A 19,066-nucleotide genomic window follows, 5' to 3' on the forward strand; every position below is an offset into this window, starting at 1 on the left:
ATTGCACACACAGGCCTATAGGCAATAGGGCTACTAGGCCTACATATCTTCACGGTCAAACATACACACACGGAAGTCCTTGAGAGATCCTACAGAGACATTTTAACAACTTTGTGTGAATTCTTACACCTCGTGGTGAAATGTTTTAATTGAGACTGCCTCGGTTTGGCTTACTAATTAAAGCCATTCCCCGGTATTGGCTGCAATAAGCGCATGCAGAACAACTTCGGGGATATATACTGTACAGCATATATATTGCCGTCATACATTTCAGACAATTTTGCATCTTAAAAGTTAACTGGCAGAGTATAGCTTGGTATCTTCGCTTGGATGACTAGAGAAACTTCGGACACGCTTCACGTTTATTTCAAAACCATTCCCGCCGGTCATCGCGCGCTCTTTGGCTTGTTGGTGTTCTGACTGCCCGGGGCCGGCATCTGAACTGGAGAAACAGACTATAGTGGGTCTCGTGTAGTCGAAAATGGAAGAACTAGCCCGTGAGAGTATCTGCCTGCTGGCAAGATCTGCGTCGCACGCGGACCCCCCACGCCTTGGTTCGTTCGGTGCCATCTTCATCATGCTGAAGTCTGCCCTGGGTGCGGGGCTGCTCAACTTTCCATGGGCCTTCGAGAAAGCTGGGGGAATAAACACAGCTGTCAGCGTGGAAATGGTGTGGTAACATCCTCCTAAAATCAAAACCAATATGTTTAAGATGTCCATGCTAGTTACACAACATGTCATGTGCTTTGCCTGCAGTGGTGTCCTATTGAATTAGACTCTAGGGAAACTGCATTGCAGTAGCTTTTGCATCAATAAATTTAAACTGTTTTTGTTTCAAGTAAGCCTCTGTTGTGAATTTTCTCATCTCTACAGTGTTAAAAAAATAATAACTCAAGATAAAATGTGTTCAAACATATCAGCAACATATTGTGGGCCTACTTCTCACCCAGTTGTGGTTTGTGATGAGCATGTATAGGTAGAGATCCTCTCCTCTGTGTGAATGACAGGCATCTTTTAACATGCTTGTTCTAATGAGCCCTCACTGCACACACCCAGGAGCCATCATGTGACAGCTGAGCTAAGAGAAGGGATAAGGCTACTAGACACTGTAGACATTAGAGTTTAATATTGTATGTATGTCATTATGTCTATTATCACCCCCCTCAGGTGTCACTGGTGTTCCTAATTAGTGGACTGGTGATCCTGGGCTATGCCTCCTCAGTTAGTAGACAGAACACCTATCAGGACGTGGTGCGGGAGGTGTGTGGAGGCGCGATTGGCCAGCTGTGTGAGGTCTGCTTCTGTTTCAACCTCTTTATGATCTCTGTGGCCTTCCTGGTGGTGGTGCAGGACCAGCTGGAAAAACGTAGGTCACATAACTACCACAACCACATAACGACCATGCAACTACCACACAACTACCTCTTAATCAGCAATGTCCTCTCAACTACCACACAACAGCGTTATGGTCCTCATGAAGTACTGACCACTCACAAATGGTATTCCTGAATGTACCCACCAACATTTTTATTTTACCTGAGGTAAACCAGTGTCTTTGTGTTTTATGTGTTTTAAGAAGTTGATGTGTGTTTAACCTTTGGTGTGGTACTGTGACATGTGTGTTTCAGTGTGTGTATCCCTGTATGATGCTGTGACTGGGTCCAGCGAGGTGGAGATGCCATATCACTGGTATACAGACCAGCGCTTCGCCCTTTTTCTCATGTGCCTCATCTTCATCCTCCCCCTCTCTATTCCTAAAGAGATTGGCATACAAAAATACACCAGGTATATCAGAAACTGGAACTACACCAGATATAGGAAATATATACCAGATAAGCCAGGAACAGGATAAGGAACAGATAATATACCTAGTAAGCAAAGAACAGGAAATACTCCAGGTACACCTGGAACAGAAAACTTAGGCAGCTGGGTCAGGGCTCCACAGAAGAAGGGAATGCCTTTTGTAACTGTATTAACCCCCCCCCCCCCCCCCTCTCTCTCTCTCTCTCTCTCTCTCTCTCTCCCACACGCTCTTTATCTCTCTCTGTCTCTCTCTCATTTAGTGTGTTGGGCACCCTAGCAGCTACATACCTCTGTGTGGCTGTTATTGTAAAATATTACTTAATGGAGGACCATACAGCCATCATCACCCCAGAGCACAGCCAAGGGTTGGTAATTGTGTGTGTAGGCTATAATTAAGAATGATGAATTATAGTATAATGGTCATTCATAAATATTCTTTGTGTTGTATATTTTTAGCATAGGCTCATGGGCGTCGATGTTCAGTGTTGTGCCCACCATCTGTTTCGGCTTTCAGGTACAGTTCAAGTTTTAAAATATTTGAAGTACTGTCATTATGTCTAGTGTTAGGGGTGCTTCATATGTGTCTATGTGTGTTACAGTGCCATGAAGCCTGTATTGCCATTTATAGCAGCATGGAGAACAAGAAACTCTCCCACTGGGTGGTCATCTCCGTCATATCTATGTTTTTCTGCCTGCTCATCTACACTCTTACAGGTCAGCTCACATGTCAATCAGGAGACAAACTCGGTCACACTCACCACAGCAATAGTTTAGAACAAACATGACTCAGCTCCATCTGTTTGCTACATCTCACCATCTACCCTTCTCTCTCTCCATCTCCCTTTCCCTACATTTTTTATCCCTATCTTCCTACATAATTTCTCTCTTTTTCCATCCCCCTCTCCATCCATTCCATCATCTCTCTCAGGTGTGTTCGGCTTCCTGACATTTGGACGCGTTGTAGCATCTGACATTCTTATGTCATATCCTGGAAATGATGTTGTCATGATCATTGCCAGACTCCTGTTTGGAATCTCAATCATCACTATCTATCCCATTATTCTACTACTGGGCAGGTACAGTAGGCCTTAATTACGTACTGGACAGGTAGGTCTAAGTAACACAACAGGGTAGGTAGGCCTTAATTACACTACTGTAACTCTCTGTCTCCATTTTTCTCTCTCTGCCTTTCTCTCTGTCCCTGTCCTAGGTCAGTGATCCTGGACCTGATGCAGCGTGTTCAGCGCCGGCGTCATGGTGTGGTCACACATTCCTTTGAGAGACGATGCAGAGTGATTCTTACGGTGGTCTGGATCACCATCACGCTCCTCATCGCCATGTTTGTTCCTGACATGAGTGAGGTCATCGGGGTCATCGGAGGGATCAGCGCTTTCTTCATCTTCATCTTCCCCGGTAAGATGGAGGTGTATGTTTGAGTAATGGTCTGTCAGCATCCATTTAAAAAAATGCAGATCTTTATCAAAAAACTAAACAAATGTATTAAGGCCAAGACTATTACAACCTGTGTCCACTAATGCTCATTTATGTGTGTATGTGTGTGCACAGGTCTGTGTCTCGTGTTCCTCATGCAGTCAGAACCTGTGTCTCACAGAGTTCGGTAAGCCCAGTGTAGTTGAAACACTGAACATTCAGAGCCAAGAGGTAGAAGAGTAACAATGAAACCCCCACCCCATGCTTTTCTCTGTTTCTGTGCAGGGTGGTACTGACAGTGTGGGGTGTGGTCACTATTGTGGTTGGAGCCTTCATCTTTGGACAAAGCACCACAATAGCCATCATGGAGCTCTTCCAGAAGTTCTGATCAGCAGCAGGAGCAGCTTTAGGGGGTGTATAATGTATAGTATATATGATATACAGTATTATTTCATATAGTGTATGACATAGCACACCATATAGTATGCTATATAGTAGAGTTAAATGTGACATCTTATAATTACAGGATTGTTTCTAATGGAAAAGGAGTGCACACACAAGCTGTCAATTGAGCATGTTTAGGTTATTGTTTTACAAATGTATGTTTTAAGTGTGCTATATTTTTTGTCTGGGTTGGAAAAAAGGGGCTCAATTAAGTCAATTGTGCTTGTGTTCTTTACTCAGCAGGGTCCATTACAGTTTGATTACTGCAGCCAGGGGGCAGTGTTGCACAGGGAGACTCTTCTGGTCTCTGTTCTCAAGATAACTCATGTTCTCAAAGAACTGATTCTGAATTCTCTTTATTTAGAAACACAATAAAACGCAACTGCACATTGCCATTGATAAACAAACATTTTATTTCATAAATTATATGGTATGGAATAGTATAATGTAGTGTAATGTACAATAGTGTAAAGTAGTGTTACAGTGCATACTACACAGTGTAGTGTAATGTGACACACTACACTACACTGACGTAGAGTATTTTAAAATGTATTGTCATGTAGTGTATTGTTCTGTAGTGTATAGTAAACTGAAGACTTGTAGTGGTCTACATCATTGAGTTTGTGTTCTGGTGCTGCATTGCCTGACAACTGAGACATGCTGAATATCACTGTTTTATTGTTCAGTGACACCAGGCATTGGAGTTATGGCAGAGATTTTGTGTGTGTTTGTGTGTGAGGCTGGGTGGGGGGGTGTATGAGTGTGTATGTGTGTGTGGGAGGTGGGGGGGGGGGTTGCAGGGGTGTGGGTTGGGGTGTGAGTGAGTTATGTGGCAGAGCGGGATATAAGCAGTATATCTGTGCACAGAAAGACATACCTGGAAACCACATATCAGCCTGCTGACAGCACCCCCCACATGCACCCCCCACATCCACACATGCACTCACACAGACACACGCATACACACACATGCATACACACACACACACAAGGTGACAGAGTCCTCTCCTTCACCTGGGCTCATCACCCACCCACTCAGCCAGGGGTCAAGATCCCCTGTCACCATGGTGATAAGGGCTCATCGCCGTGGAGATAAAGGCTTCTCATCTCCATAATGACAATCATAACCTATCTAACCCTGCCCAAGGAAGCAAGGTTACACATACACACACACACACACACACACACAAACACCCATAGGCTACTGTAAGAATGATTCTTGCATGCTCTCTACAGTGATAATACAAAGCATATCTTCCATCACATTTGCCCTTGGAAAATTAAATTCCCTAAATTGAATAAATTGCCACAATTACAAGACCATTTTGTGATGACTATTATTATGCAAATGAGACAGTAGTCAAAGAATGTTTCATCCTGAAGACAGCGGAACTGGCTGTTAATCAATGTGATGTGGGCAGCCTAAGATCACACACACACACTTACACACACACACACACACACTGACAGCTTGCAAGCTGATGAGAGGATATGTTAATTGTGAGGGTAGGCAAAGCAGTAGATTGGAGTTTGTGAAAAATTTAATTAAAATAAAACTCAATGTTCAGCATGTCTGCTAGATTAAGCGAACACCACCCTGAGATTTTCAATCAAACTTTTTGATCAGGCTAATTACTTTGTTATCGCGTTGTGTGCATTTAAAGTGTTTTTTGTTTGTTTGTGCAATTGTATGGTATCTATTTGATTCAAAATGTCTCACGCAAGTATCTAATAAGACTGAATGCCTGTCCTTTGACCCAACCTTTGACACAGTGCAGTCCACACTGCTTTACAACATGACACCTAAAACCAGGCTGTGTGCTCTTATCTATCAGGCATCTTTACTCCTCTGGAAATCCTGCCCCTCTCTTCATCCATAACTTGCCATCTTTTCATCTCTCATCTCCCTGTCTGCTGTTCAGTAATGGAGTTGACAGTCAAGGGATGCGCTCATCTCTTGTCCTCCTAATCACATGTAATCGGATGTTCATAACCATCAGGGGGGAAAGAAACTCCCGGGCAGAAATAATGTGTGTGATAGAGAATAAAAAGGGTGTCCTGCATCTAGTCTCCAGAATGTACAAGAAGTGTCAACGTGTTACACACACACACACACACACACACACACACAGGTCATTTTTCTCTCTACTGTCTTGAATGCACCATCCAATCCAAACATATGATAACACCACTTCCAGTCCCAACATGACAACACACATCATCCAATCACAACATACTATAAAAATTAAACACAGTCACACATTAAATTCAGTTTGGATAGGGAGGACCTGTGTTTTTTCATGTGAATATTGAAAAGGATCTTAAGATAATGTGAATTAAAGGGACAAAGTCCCAATAAAGCCCTAGGAAGAACAACAAGCTGGCAGTGAACATATTATTACATGTTAATACACCACTTAACACAGCATTCTCTTAGTAAACACAAAATGCACTCAACGAAAAGTGTTAAAGAGCTGTCCTGTGAGGATGTCTTGCTCACTTCCACTGCAGCTGATTGGGGACATGGGGAGACAGCACAGATGTACATGCCTGAGGCCAGTTTGGGTAGAATGCTCTTTTTTCTTATGCTTTTCTCTCAGACTAGTAAACGAAGCATTATCATGTCTAATTAAGGCCATCACAAACCCCCTGGCCCTTGTAGTCTTCAGCCTGGAACTTTGGGTCTAAAGGTATAGGAAGAGCTGTCTGGTAAAGGGCTGGCCTTTCGGATAGCCCCTATCACTCATCATTTGTCTACACAGCAATGACCAGAACAAAAAAAGTGAAATAATGTTTGTCATAATAAAATTAGGACACTACAGCGTGTATTGTAAATGAAAATGTGTATCACATGCCTGCCATTGAATTTACAAATCGCGACCTCTGCTGGTCATGAGGAAAATGACAAGGGGATGTGCCGGTAGCAAGCTAGCAGGATAAACGCAACCATGGAGCCAAGTTATTAGCATCTTATTCCTCCGTAAAGGGTTACATTAAAGGTAACGATTGTCCAAACTTTAGGTATATGTTATCACCATGTCAATGCAAGCTATACAAACCCCAAAATGAAAGCATGTAACAATATATTGTTTAGTCGAAAAGTGCACTGCGGAATTGCCAGGCCCAAAATGCACCCTCGTAGTTTCCTGATAATACGACCCCGCCCGAGAAATCGACCGCTACTTAGAAAGAGTTAGCATCTCGAATAGCAAAAAAAAAAAAAAACGGGTTCGTTTTAGGTTATCTAGTCACATTTAACATAAAATTCATACGTTCTTATGTACATGTATTTATGTGCCATGGATTCATGAGCTAAAGTTATTTACCTTTCACACATAGTAGACTGTAAACAGGTGTGTGGACTTGGTAGTGTAGCCTAGTAGCAGTCAAACTAGAGCATAGTCATTGATGCAATTTAAAGGCTCAACATGTTAAAGACTCTTCATGACTCCAAAGCAGCTGGGCTTCTATCTGTCGTCCCCTTTGGCCGCAGGGCTCCAACATCACAGCGAATATATCAGTGATAATTCATCACCATCCATGCATGTTATAAGACAGGACGCATAGCTGGGCTCTGGCATTAATGCATATAAAAAAAACAGTCAGCAAATATGAGGGTAAAGATAATAGAGTTTCACAAATGTAATATCCATTATGCAGTGTAAGCAGGGCTTACATACATGCCTTGCACAGCATCCAGGGTGTCATCTCAGATGGGGTCTGTATGAACAGCTTCTGTTGTCCTATGTCCTCAGGTGTAAGCTGGGGGAGGATGAGTCGTGGCCGGGGGTCAAGGAGGAGAGCGGACAGGTGGCCACCAGCCTCAGAGGTCGAAGCCCTGGACCCAGAGCTGCTACTCGAGGTTAGAAAGCTCTTTGGTAAGTTGAAGACCTACACCAAACCAGCCAATATAGAGTGGCGTCTCCCTGACCCCAGTGATGCTCTGAGACACACAGCCCAGGAGCATGGTTGCCTACAAGCGCTGAAGGTCTCCCTGAACTCGGTTAAAAACCAGCTCAGTGACAAAGACCTGGAGGTGTGGCACCAGCACACAAACTCCACCAACCGAGCCGGGAAGGTCATCGCCACGGTGCGGGCAGCCGCCAACGCTGAGATCTGCACGCAGGCCTGGTGTAAGTTCTACGAGATCCTGGGCACTTTCAGTATCCTGCCTGAAGATGCGCTCCAAAGCGGAGAGCTCAACACGGTGCACCTGTGTGAAGCACCAGGGGCCTTCATCGCTGCGCTCAACCACTACCTAAAGACCAGCCAGCACACCCGTTACTGTGACTGGAGCTGGGCGGCCAACACGCTCAACCCCTATCACGAGGCCAACGGAGGGAGCACAACCATCGCAGACGACCGGCTCCTCGCCAACACGCTGCCCTGGTGGTTCTTCGGCTCGGACGACACCGGCGACATCATGAGCCAGAAGCACCTGCTGGAGCTGCAAGGGTTTGTGGGCAACATGCGCCGTGTGGACGTGGTGACGGCGGACGGCAGCTTCGACTGCCAGGGGAACCCTGACGAGCAGGAGGCCCTGGTGGCGTCCCTGCACCTGTGCGAGGCGTCTGCCGCTCTGCTCTTGCTGAGCCCCGGAGGCTCCCTGGTCCTGAAGATGTTCACCCTGTACGAACACTCGTCCCTCTGCCTGCTCTACCTGCTCACCTGCTGCTTCGGCTGCGTCAACGTCTTCAAGCCCGCGACCAGCAAGTCGGGCAACTCCGAGGTGTACGTGGTGTGTCTGCGCTACGAGGGCAAGGAAGCCTCGAGGCCCCTCCTCTCCAAGTTGATTCGTCACTACGGGCCGGACCTGGCGTCCCGGGAGGCTCTGTTCCCCGATTGGCTGATCCCACCCTCCTTCCTGGCACAGCATGAGCAGGTGTGCAGATACTTCCACAGGCTGCAGGTGGACACCATCACAGAGAACCTGCGTCTGTTTGGAGCGCTGAGCGCAAAGCACAGTCTGAAGCTGGAGCATCTCAGGGACCTCACCGCTCAGGAGTACCTCCAACGCTTCCAGGTACGATCCCTGACTAATAACCCTGACCCTGACCAACCCTGCCTCCCTCCGAATAACACCCTAACCAGCCCCTCCCCTATGAACGGATGTATTAGTACAAAAAACGTGCGTGAATGGAATTTGTATGGAATAAGTTAGATTTTGGTGTTGTAGGGGTTCAATAAAAGAGATTCGACATACATTTTTGACCCACATCTAAACACTTCTGTGTGTAAGCTAGTGTGTCAACTTGCCTGATTGACGTCTCTGCCCCAGGTGAGCCCCCTGGCGCGGGGCCGGTGGCTGTCTCGCAGCACTGTGGCTCCTGCCTGCTGCAGTGTGACAGGGGGGAGGCCCCTGGGCCAGCGCCAGCAGATTGGTTCCTTCAACGAGCGACGGGAGCTGCAGGCCTTGGGCTGGAGGCAGCGTGTGGAGCGAGGCCGCTATGCTGCCTGGGTGCAGGAGCACCTCCCTGAGGGCGCTGGGTCCGGGGGAGCCCTAAGTGGGCCCCTGGCAGACTGCAGCATGGACTTCTGGTATGTGTTAGTGGGTCCCGCTCTCCCTGTGGTCAGGAACTCCCCCTTCTGTGACGGACTTCTGTTGGGCCATCTGAACGAGGCCCTGGAGCAGGTGATTCAGCACGCTGGAGGGGAGGGGGGAGCGGCCTGGGGTCATGTCCCCTCCTGTGGCTCCTGCCCTCAGACTGCGCCCTTGTCCATTCTCACACAAGTGTCAGAACTCTGTGACATCATCTCCCACGGTGTGGAGGGGGCTGTGGCAAGGAGACGAGTTCTGGTCCTGGGCAGTGCCTCAGTGTGGGGGGGCTATGCTGAGCAGCTGGGGGGGCTGGAGGTGAGCTTCTCGGCCGAGCCCAGCCTCCCCACAGCGGAGTGTGCCACCCTGCACGATGGGGAGGCGGGGTACCAGAGGGAGCTGCTAGGCTGCGTGCTGCTCTCTCTACAGAGCTTGCTGCCTGGTGACGCTTTCCTGCTCCCCCTCCTCTCTGCTTTCACTCGCGTCACTGCGGCAACCGTGCTCTGTCTGCACCTGGTGTTCTGCACTGTGACTTTCAGGTGCCCCGCCCCCTGTGGTGCGGCGGGGGCTGTGCTGGTGTGTGGAGGGTTCTGCCCCACGGCTGCCACCAGGCTCCTCCCCTACCTCAGAGACCTCTGTCAGCAGATGAGCCAGCTGGCCAGCGGAGAGATGGGGGACAGGAGGCAGGTCCTGCAGTTCGTCCCCATGGAAGAGCTTCTCAGAGGAGGACTGACTGACTTACTGTGGACCATGAACTCTGCCATCGTCCAGCAACGACTGCACCGACTCATGCAGCCCTAGAAGGACTCTGGGGAGGGCAGGGGACCAGAGGGGGAAGGTCAAGGTCCGGGTAGTCAAGGGGCTTAGGGTGCCTGGGTCTGGGAGGATCTCGGCATTAAAGCGTGTGGTTGTTGGTCTTTGTGCTGTGGCCATCTAATCTAAGAAATGCTTTGAGATTAAAACTGCTGGAAAGCCTTCTTGCCTTAACCTGACCGGTAGCGTGACACCGCATCCCCAAGAGGCAGCAGTAAGGACACGTGCGTTCACTCATCAGCCCTCTGAGCTGCACTTGCCGCTAGCTGGAACATCTGGGATCACGCTGTTGGTGTCCAGTAGACACCAGTGTACCCAACTACATTGGAGTGTTCATTTACATAGAAGGAAGTTGACATAGAAGGACTTTTTGTATTTGCTTTGCTTTTCTACAAATTGTCTCACCTTTCAGTTTTCAGTTTTTACATACTTTAATACTGAATGGGATGTTTTTTTTTATGGATTGGATTTCAATAAAGAATGTGTCAAAGTGTCCTGCTTCAGACTGCGCTGGTGAGAATGCTTCTGTCTGCTGAACACATAGTGTTTTCAGCTGTGTGGAAGCGTGTTGACAGCTAAGGGAGGTCTACATTAGCTGGAGCTGTCAGAGAAAAGCACTGGCATCTTTACGCAAAGCCTCCTGTTCCTAACAACAGTTTTCATCTTTTCTCAGGTGTACCAATGCCTGTTAACCAAGCCCTGGGGGGTCCCTTAATGAACACAAGCTGCTTAGGGATCCCGTAGGATGGCTGGTTTTTCTCACTCTTTACTGAACCAGTCAGAGAAGAGCTGTACTGAACCAGTCAGAGCAAAGATGTATTGAACCAGTCAGAGCAGAGATGTATTGAACCAGTCAGAGCAGAGAAGTATTGAACCAGTCAGAGAAGAGTATACTGAACCAGTCAGAGAAGAGTATACTGAACCAGTCAGAACGGAACCTCAGTGCCAGCCCCTGTTTGTCCCTCTGCACAATAATCATCAGATCATTTGTTGAGTTTGTTTTATGTTTATGTATGTCTGTGATGGAAAGGATGGCGAGAGCATGGGTAAATATTGTGGGAGAAAGAAGGGGGAGATGCATGAGTGCATGTTTCTGGTAAATCATGTCAACTGAAATTGTTCCCTATGTGCTGATTCAGACTGTGTGTGTGTGTGTGCGTGCGTGCGAACACTAGTGAGGTGGTGTACTGGATATTTGTATTTTCTGGTGTATGCAAGGGAACAACTCCTATTAAGAGTATTTGTATAAAACCTCTGAGAGGCAGGTTAGATAGGGATCCTGTCATGTAGAAAGTATTGAATTTTCTGTCTTCCTTTTTCCTGAACTTCATTCATCACCTCTTCTTTTCTACACCTGGACAGTGCTTGTTCTTCCATCTTTATCTGTCTCTTTCTTGTGTCTTCCCCCACTCTTCCTCCCCTCCTCCCCCACTCTTCCTCCCCTGCTCCCCCACTCTTCCTCCCCTCCTCCCCCACTCTTCCTCCCCTCCTCCCCCACTCTTCCTCACCTCCTCCCCCACTCTTCCTCTCCTCCTCCCCCACTCTTCCTCTCCTCCTCCCCTCCTCCCCCATTCTTCCTCTCCTCCTCACCTCCTCCCCCACTCTTCCTCTCCTCCTCCCCCACTCTTCCCCTACTTTTCCTTGTCTCCTCCCCCACTCACCCACCACAAACCAATCTTAGCTGATTTCCATATCTGTTGAGCACAGAGCCAGGCTGAGCAGGATCTAATGAATCACTTTAATGGAACCATTGAAAGATTCTAGAGTAGAATGCCTGCAGATAGAGCAGCTTTCATAGTTAACCAGATCCACTCTCCATCTGGGAAAAAGGAGAGAGGGAGAGAGAGATTAACGTTGAAGAGGGATAGAGTTGCCAAGTGGATTTATGTAATAACTGACCCCCTAGCGCATCCCACGGCACCATTCACACACCAACACCTACTAATGAAGGACAGAGCAGCTGTCTGGATGAACAGAATGCCAGGAAAGAAGTATTGTGTCTTAGATGAAGAAGTGTGCATGTGTATGACTGTACAGTATGTGAGCATGCCGGGTGCGCCTGCTTGTGTACATGTGGGAGATTCGGTATGGAAGTGTGGTCAAACACCTGCTCTCCTTGAATTGTGCCAAGGGTGTGTGTGTTTGTGTGCATGTGTATGCCTGTGTGCTTTGTTCCTCATTGATCAGAGCCTGGGTGTGAGTTGAAGAGATCATGTGATTGACTGCAGGGTCTTCAGAGTCATAAAAGCAGCCCTCCCTCCACACAGGGAAGCTCAGGGCTGGTGTCAGTAACTGTCATGATGTCAGTGTCAGGGTAATGTCCTCTTGAGTTTCCATACTTCTGATGTTATAGATCAGTATTCAGACAGAGACACCCACACTCAGGCATAACTCACTAAGTCAATACTGATGTATTTACTGTACGCACTGAAGCCTGATATAAGGTCATTACCCAGACATTGCGGGGCTCAATACATCAGTTGGAGACACACACATACAAACTGTACACACACACACCCACATCTATAGTGAACAACTTGTGTGTCAGAGATTGTATTGATAAAAAAAGAGAAAGTGAAGAAAGAGAGAGGGGAAATAGAGAAAAGGGGGAAGATGAAGTGTGGTAAAACTATGGAGGCTGCAGACAGATAAAGCTGATTGGGGGAAGAGGATCAGGTGATGGGGTTGTGTGTAGTGTACTGTAAATGTAATCCTTCTTCAGTTCAATTTCTCCCTGCATCACAGCAATGTACAGTTCACATCTGTCATACACGCACAGACACGCTCACACACACATTTTGCATTGTCACAGTGCTTGTGCACTCTGACCCAATGCTGGATGGAAAGGATGACCAATCAGACCAGGATCCCCTGCTCTAAGTGGAGTTACATCCCAGAGAACGTTTTAGAGAAAATCTTTGTCAATAACAACAAATTAGCCACCGACACTCCACTATCTTTGCACATTATTCTTTGTTGTTAGAAAAGCCTAATTCAAATGTGTTGTTTAAGGGATTCATGTAAATTCTGGTGACAGAGCTTTGTGTTTGACACAGGTCTTCATCAGTGCTGCATCTCACTATTTACATGCTGTATTCTGAGAAGGTCTGCATCCCAATGTCCTGATGATTCAGAAATAAATCAAGAAAACTGATTACATTTCAATTTCTTCTCTAATCTTTGCTGACGTGAGGAGTTATGTGTGTCCATGAGTGTGTTTAAGCATGTCCTGATTAGTGTGTGTGAGAGAGTTTGTCCACTAAAATGTGTATGTGTGTGTGTGGCTGCCTGCATGCTGGTGCACATGACAGCTGGTTTCTTCTGGTATTCTTCTAACAAGTTCTGAACAGAATTGAGATCTCCACACTGTTATGGGTCCACGACAGCAGAACATGCAGCTGGACAGACAGTTAAACAGGCCTGCCGTCAGTCAGGCCGTCAGGCCTACCAGACACTCCTCCTGAAGTCCTGCTCTAGTACTTGGCCTCCATAAGCCATAACTGGCATGTGCGTTACTGCTGTGGGTGCTGGTAAATGATGTCCAGTGGTCCTTGTTTATGCTTTTAGCTCTAATCATGAAGTCTTCATTCATTAGCTCTCATGAGCTCTTTTCTTAGAGCCTTTTAATGACCTCACTCCTCTCGTTACCCTCCTCTACATGACATTGAGCTCTAACCCTCCTGCACGCACAGCAGTGAGAAATCGTTCAAACTGCTGCAGTACAGCCTATTTATAGTGCAGGGATTTTCTGTGCCAAAAAGGCCAATTGGACATGAGCATGAGATCCCCTTTGATGTAGGCTGAGTTGAGCAGTGTCATCAGTGTCTGCCACACTTGCAAGATACTTCTTCACCACCCCTACAATACTGCACTCCACCACCTTTCAAAACTCCACTCCTCTCCACCAACCCTGCAAGACCAAATCAAACCTTGCTCTGTAGCAGTTATTAGAAAGACCAAACAGGTAAACTGTAATACAAGGCTGGTGGAAGACGAGTCACAAGTAGCCAGGTCTGTCCAGTTGAAACTCTCCTCTGACAACCTCCCACCAGGGACAGACAGCCAAAACCACCATTCAGGATAGTGGAAATAACATAGATTGTTGTGGACTTGTGGCTGATTTCAGATGTGTTGGCCCTATCCACAACTGCAACCCCCCCATTCAAAAAACACTCAATATTCTAAACAGAAGTGCCTGTGAATACCCTTGCAGCATTGGAACTTTTTTTGTACTCAGGCTAAAGGCCAGGATAAAGTATTGAAAAGTTGTCAGCCTGGAATTAAATCTTGGGTGAGTCTATTTCAGAATAAGCTTTGTCATGAACATTAGAATTCAGAATACGCCCCTTTCCTCCTCTGCCAGCTCCTGAGAAACTGAAGCGTCGCCAGGCTGCTCCAGAGTCTGTCTGCTGACCCAGAGGAGGAGTCCTATGGGTCTCTGTTGCTCGGAGGCCTCTGGTTGGCCAGAGTTGTAGTCTCAGCAACCAGGACCATGGACAGCTCTGTGAGGATCTGAGCAAGAGCATCAGAGGGAGAGTAACTCTTGCATTTGCAGCCCCGCCCCCGCTCCGCCTGACTCCAGGATAGAAAGCCCCCTCCTCATTATCCTGTGTGGTAATGGAGGTGAGGGAGAGGTGACTGCAGCTCTGTCACACAGGGGTCATTCAGGGGTCAGAGGTCACACTATCTCTCATCACCAGGATATAAAAGCGAGCCCTCTTCAAAGTTTTACACCCGAGAATCCGTAGTCTCATCTCTCACACAAACATGCATTGATGGCCTTCTGCTCTCTCTTCTGTTTTCCTCTCTCTCCCCCTATTTTTTCTCTCCTCCCTTCCCCCTTCTCTATTTGTCTCATGCTCTTCCTTTTTCTCCTTTTGTTTTTCCCGACTCCCTCCCTCCCTGTCTCTCTCTTTCTCGCTCTCCTCTCTCCCTCTTAGCCTCCCTCCCTCTCTCTAACTGTCCCTCTTGCTCTTTGTCCTTGACTTAAGGGCAGGCCCATATTGAATTGATCCAATTGAATACTGCCCCCCCCCCCTCCCCCACCACCACCACCACCAAGGCTATCACAGCCGCTCTCATCCTGGTTGGATGATGGAGCCAGGGGGCTTATTTAAGTGCACTAACCCTCCAATCCGACATTGGTGTAACTTGTTGGAGGCATGCACACACAACCACCAAGAAACCCTCACATCTTCACCCACACGTGTGTGTAGGGGCGTGTGTATTGATGTGAATGTGAGGGGGTGCTTGCTGTGCTCCAGTGGCTATGCTTATGGAGGCTTCATCCACCATGTGATCCATCACTGCCCTGCCAGTCTGGGAGCAAACCCCACTGCAGAAGAAAGTCAGGATTAAATGTGCACTCTGTGTGTGTGTGTGTGTGTGTGTGTGTGTATGTGTGTGTGTTTGTGTAGGAGGAACACAAAGTCCAGATGTTAATTTCACAAGACAAATGAGTTTTTTTGCGCCTGTGTCTTTGCAACAATGAGCAGAACAGAGTATGCATCACAGGCCATGGTGGTGATCATTGGTGATTCTAGGAGAGGCACCCAGCAGGGCAAGGAGGACATACAGGTGTTCCCTTAGACACTGTGAATCAGGGGCTTAGCCACGGGTAGGCCTACCCAATTTGTTCTAAGGCCTACCCCAAAAAAACGAAAATATCTCAGAAAAATTATGCACCAGGTGCACATCGCATAGTAAATAAGTAAAAAAAAAATGAAAAGATGCCTATCCATATTTTTCTAGGCCTACCCAAAAAGATTATTCTGGTTACGCCCCTGCTGTGAAGGACGCACCACATGGCCATAAAGCCTTGATTTGACGCATACTGCCTATGACTCCTCGTGCTTAACTGTTTGGTCCACCACAGACACCCTGCCCCCCCAGACCTAAGGAAGGACAACCATTGAGGCACACCCATGCAGACACACCCTCCCTGCAGACACACCCTCCATGCAGACACACCCTCCCTGCAGACACACCCTCCCTGCAGACACACCCTCCATGCAGACACACCCTCCATGCAGACACACCCTTCATGCAGACACACCCTCCCTGCAGACACACCCTCCATGCAGACACACCCTCCCTGCAGACACACCCTCCATGCAGACACACCCTCCCTGCAGACACACCCTCCCTGCAGACACACCCTCCCTGCAGACACACCCTCCATGCAGACACACCCTTCATGCAGACACACCCTCCCATGCAGACACACCCTCCCTGCAGACACACCCTCCATGCAGACACACCCACATGCAGACACACCCTCCCTGCAGACACACCCTCCCTGCAGACACACCCTCCATGCAGACACACCCTTCATGCAGACACACCCACATGCAGACACACCCTCCCTGCAGACACACCCTCCCTGCAGACACACCCTCCCTGCAGACACACCCTCCATGCAGACACACCCTTCATGCAGACACACCCTCCCATGCAGACACACCCTCCCTGCAGACACACCCTCCATGCAGACACACCCTCCCTGCAGACACACCCTCCCTGCAGACACACCCTCCATGCAGACACACCCACATGCAGACACACCCTCCCTGCAGACACACCCTCCCTGCAGACACACCCTCCATGCAGACACACCCTTCATGCAGACACACCCACATGCAGACACACCCTCCCTGCAGACACACCCTCCCTGCAGACACACCCTCCATGCAGACACACCCTTTATGCAGACACACCCTCCCTGCAGACACACCCTCCATGCAGACACACCCTTCATGCAGACACACCCTCCCTGCAGACACACCCACATGCAGACACACCCTCCCTGCAGACACACCCTCCCTGCAGACACACCCTCCCTGCAGACACACCCTCCCTGCAGGGAGAATGAAAAGCATTGCATCATGAAGAGAAAGCAATGTCATCAGTAAGGGTCCCAGGTGACATCATTATCCAACGGGACACGGGGGGGCAGAGGTGGGGTTGTTTTCTTTTCAGATCCATTGTCAAGGGGACAGCCTAATCACCTCTGAGGAGGGAGGAGGGGGCATTGTGCTACTCATAGGGTGTGGGCCTTCTACGGAACCCACCAGACTCTTTACACACTCACCACTACCTGGTCTGCATGTGTTTTCTTTGCAAATATCTCCTCTCTGGTGGGTGTGTGTGTGTGTGTGTCTATGTGTGTGTGAACTCCTCTCCTATACATCAGCCTCAGATTCTATGGAGAGTTCTAGTGTTCTACTGGCCCTCTTGAGGCCCTGGCCAAGCTCTGTAAACCAGGTCTAGGATTGTGCAGAGTCACTGTCTGGCCCAGAGTGGCAGGGTGGCTATCTGGGCAGATAGATGGCATGCTTCTGCTGATGCCTGTATAGACGACTCATTATGGTGATGAAGCTCTCTGTCACTTTAACTCACACTAACACTATCCTCCCAGTCTGCTGCTGCTGCACTGCGTTACTCAAGAAGGAAGGCAGCAGGAGAGATGTTGAGAGAACTAGGAGAGGAAAGAAGGAATAAGGAGAGATGTTTAGAGGACTAGGAGAGGAAAGAAGGAAGAAGGAGAGATGTCTAGAGGACTAGGAGAGGAAAGAAGGAAGAAGGAGAGATGTCTAGAGGACTAGGAGAGGAAAGAAGGAGATATTTTTAGAGGACTAGGAGAGGAAAAAAGGAAGAAGGAGAGATGTTTAGAGGTGTAGGAGAGGAAAGAAGGAAGAAGGAAAGATGTTTAGAGGACTAGGAGAGGAAAGAAGGAGATATGTTTAGAGGACTAGGAGAGGAAGAAGGAAACAGGAGAGATGTTTAGAGGACTAGGAGAGGAAAGTAAGAGGTTATTTAACATAGAGGGAGAGTTTGAGATGAGATTGAGTACACATATGTACACACGCACAAGCACACACAATGACAAGCTTTAAAGAGCCCTGTATGAGATAGAACCAATGGGGTTTTCAATCCATTTCAGAAATTAAATCAGAAACAGTCTGAAAAGCCTGTTAAACACCTGCCCTGCTCCCCTGCCCACCCTCCTCTCCCGACACACGTACCCTTACATGTTGAAACATTGTATTAATGTACATCATCATGTTAATGTCATCTCCTTTCCGAATCATATTGCAGCATGTCATATCTAGTATAAGTTGCTTATCATATGGCATTAACCAAATTAAATTCATTTGAGCTTGCGTTGAGAATGGTATCCAAAATAATACCTCAGCAGAGAACCACTACTAAATGGAATGGGTTTTCTATTGACTTGATGACTGTTTGAGTAAAGAGAGTTGATGGGATTGTGTGTGTTTTTGTGTGATTTGGGACTAACTACTGCACACCGTAGTCTCTTTCAATATCCACATCGGTTCCTCTTTCACCCCCCCCTCCTCTCTCCCTCTTTCTATCTCTTTGTATTATTCATTCCGTCTCTTCTTCCCACGCTAACGACAGAGAGCTCTCAGAGCAGAAGGGAAATACTTCTATAAATACACTGTCTGTAATTATTATTCATACACTATAGATTCACTATGGGGGTTCCTACAAATATCTGTCCAACACACACACACTCTCTCTCTCTCTCTCTCTCTCTCTCTCTCTCTCTCTCTCTCTCGCTCGCTCTATCTCTCTCTCTGTCTCTCTCCCACTCCCCCCACCCTACTTACTGCAGATCTAGTAAAAAATAACTGGCTTGGAAAGACTCCTTTTACATCAGGGAGAGTTGTCCCCACCCCCTTTGCTTCAACACAAACACACATCCCCTCCCTCAGTTCTCAATCTCTTGCTTCCTCTTTTTATTTCGCACTAATCAACCAGAGTAGTTGAGATAAAACAATTTTCTCATGAGCCTGTTTTGTCATTGCATTCTTTCTCACACACAAACACTCATGCACACACACAAACTGACGCACAATGCACATACACAGAAATTCATAAATAAACCATACACACACACCATGCACCCCCCAACACACACACACACAGACAAATCATGCACACACACCTTCAGGCTTGATAAATGTTACTTGAGCCTCAAACATAGTGAGCTGAGATAGGGAAAGAGAGAAGGAA

At 47.6% G+C, this 19,066-nt stretch overlaps 2 protein-coding genes across 2 annotated transcripts; both read left to right on the forward strand.

Moving 5' to 3' along the window:
• Positions 1 to 82: 82 nt before the first annotated feature.
• Positions 83 to 4,235, forward strand: LOC134028491 (putative sodium-coupled neutral amino acid transporter 8). The gene is made up of 10 exons (XM_062472074.1): positions 83 to 670; positions 1,168 to 1,366; positions 1,629 to 1,785; positions 2,064 to 2,168; positions 2,260 to 2,317; positions 2,403 to 2,517; positions 2,732 to 2,879; positions 3,014 to 3,216; positions 3,370 to 3,421; positions 3,520 to 4,235. The coding sequence occupies exons 1-10, from the start codon at positions 482 to 484 to the stop codon at positions 3,620 to 3,622; spliced, it is 1,329 nt and encodes a 442-aa protein (XP_062328058.1). The 5' UTR covers positions 83 to 481; the 3' UTR covers positions 3,623 to 4,235.
• Positions 4,236 to 6,574: 2,339 nt separating this feature from the next.
• Positions 6,575 to 10,522, forward strand: cmtr2 (cap methyltransferase 2). The gene is made up of 3 exons (XM_062471553.1): positions 6,575 to 6,677; positions 7,434 to 8,701; positions 8,957 to 10,522. Exons 2-3 carry the CDS (start codon positions 7,451 to 7,453, stop codon positions 10,013 to 10,015), a joined length of 2,310 nt encoding a protein of 769 aa, XP_062327537.1. The 5' UTR covers positions 6,575 to 6,677; positions 7,434 to 7,450; the 3' UTR covers positions 10,016 to 10,522.
• Positions 10,523 to 19,066: the final 8,544 nt, after the last annotated feature.

The sequence above is a fragment of the Osmerus eperlanus genome, chromosome 10 (genome assembly GCF_963692335.1).
Source record: "Osmerus eperlanus chromosome 10, fOsmEpe2.1, whole genome shotgun sequence".
Classification (NCBI taxonomy): domain Eukaryota; kingdom Metazoa; phylum Chordata; class Actinopteri; order Osmeriformes; family Osmeridae; genus Osmerus; species Osmerus eperlanus.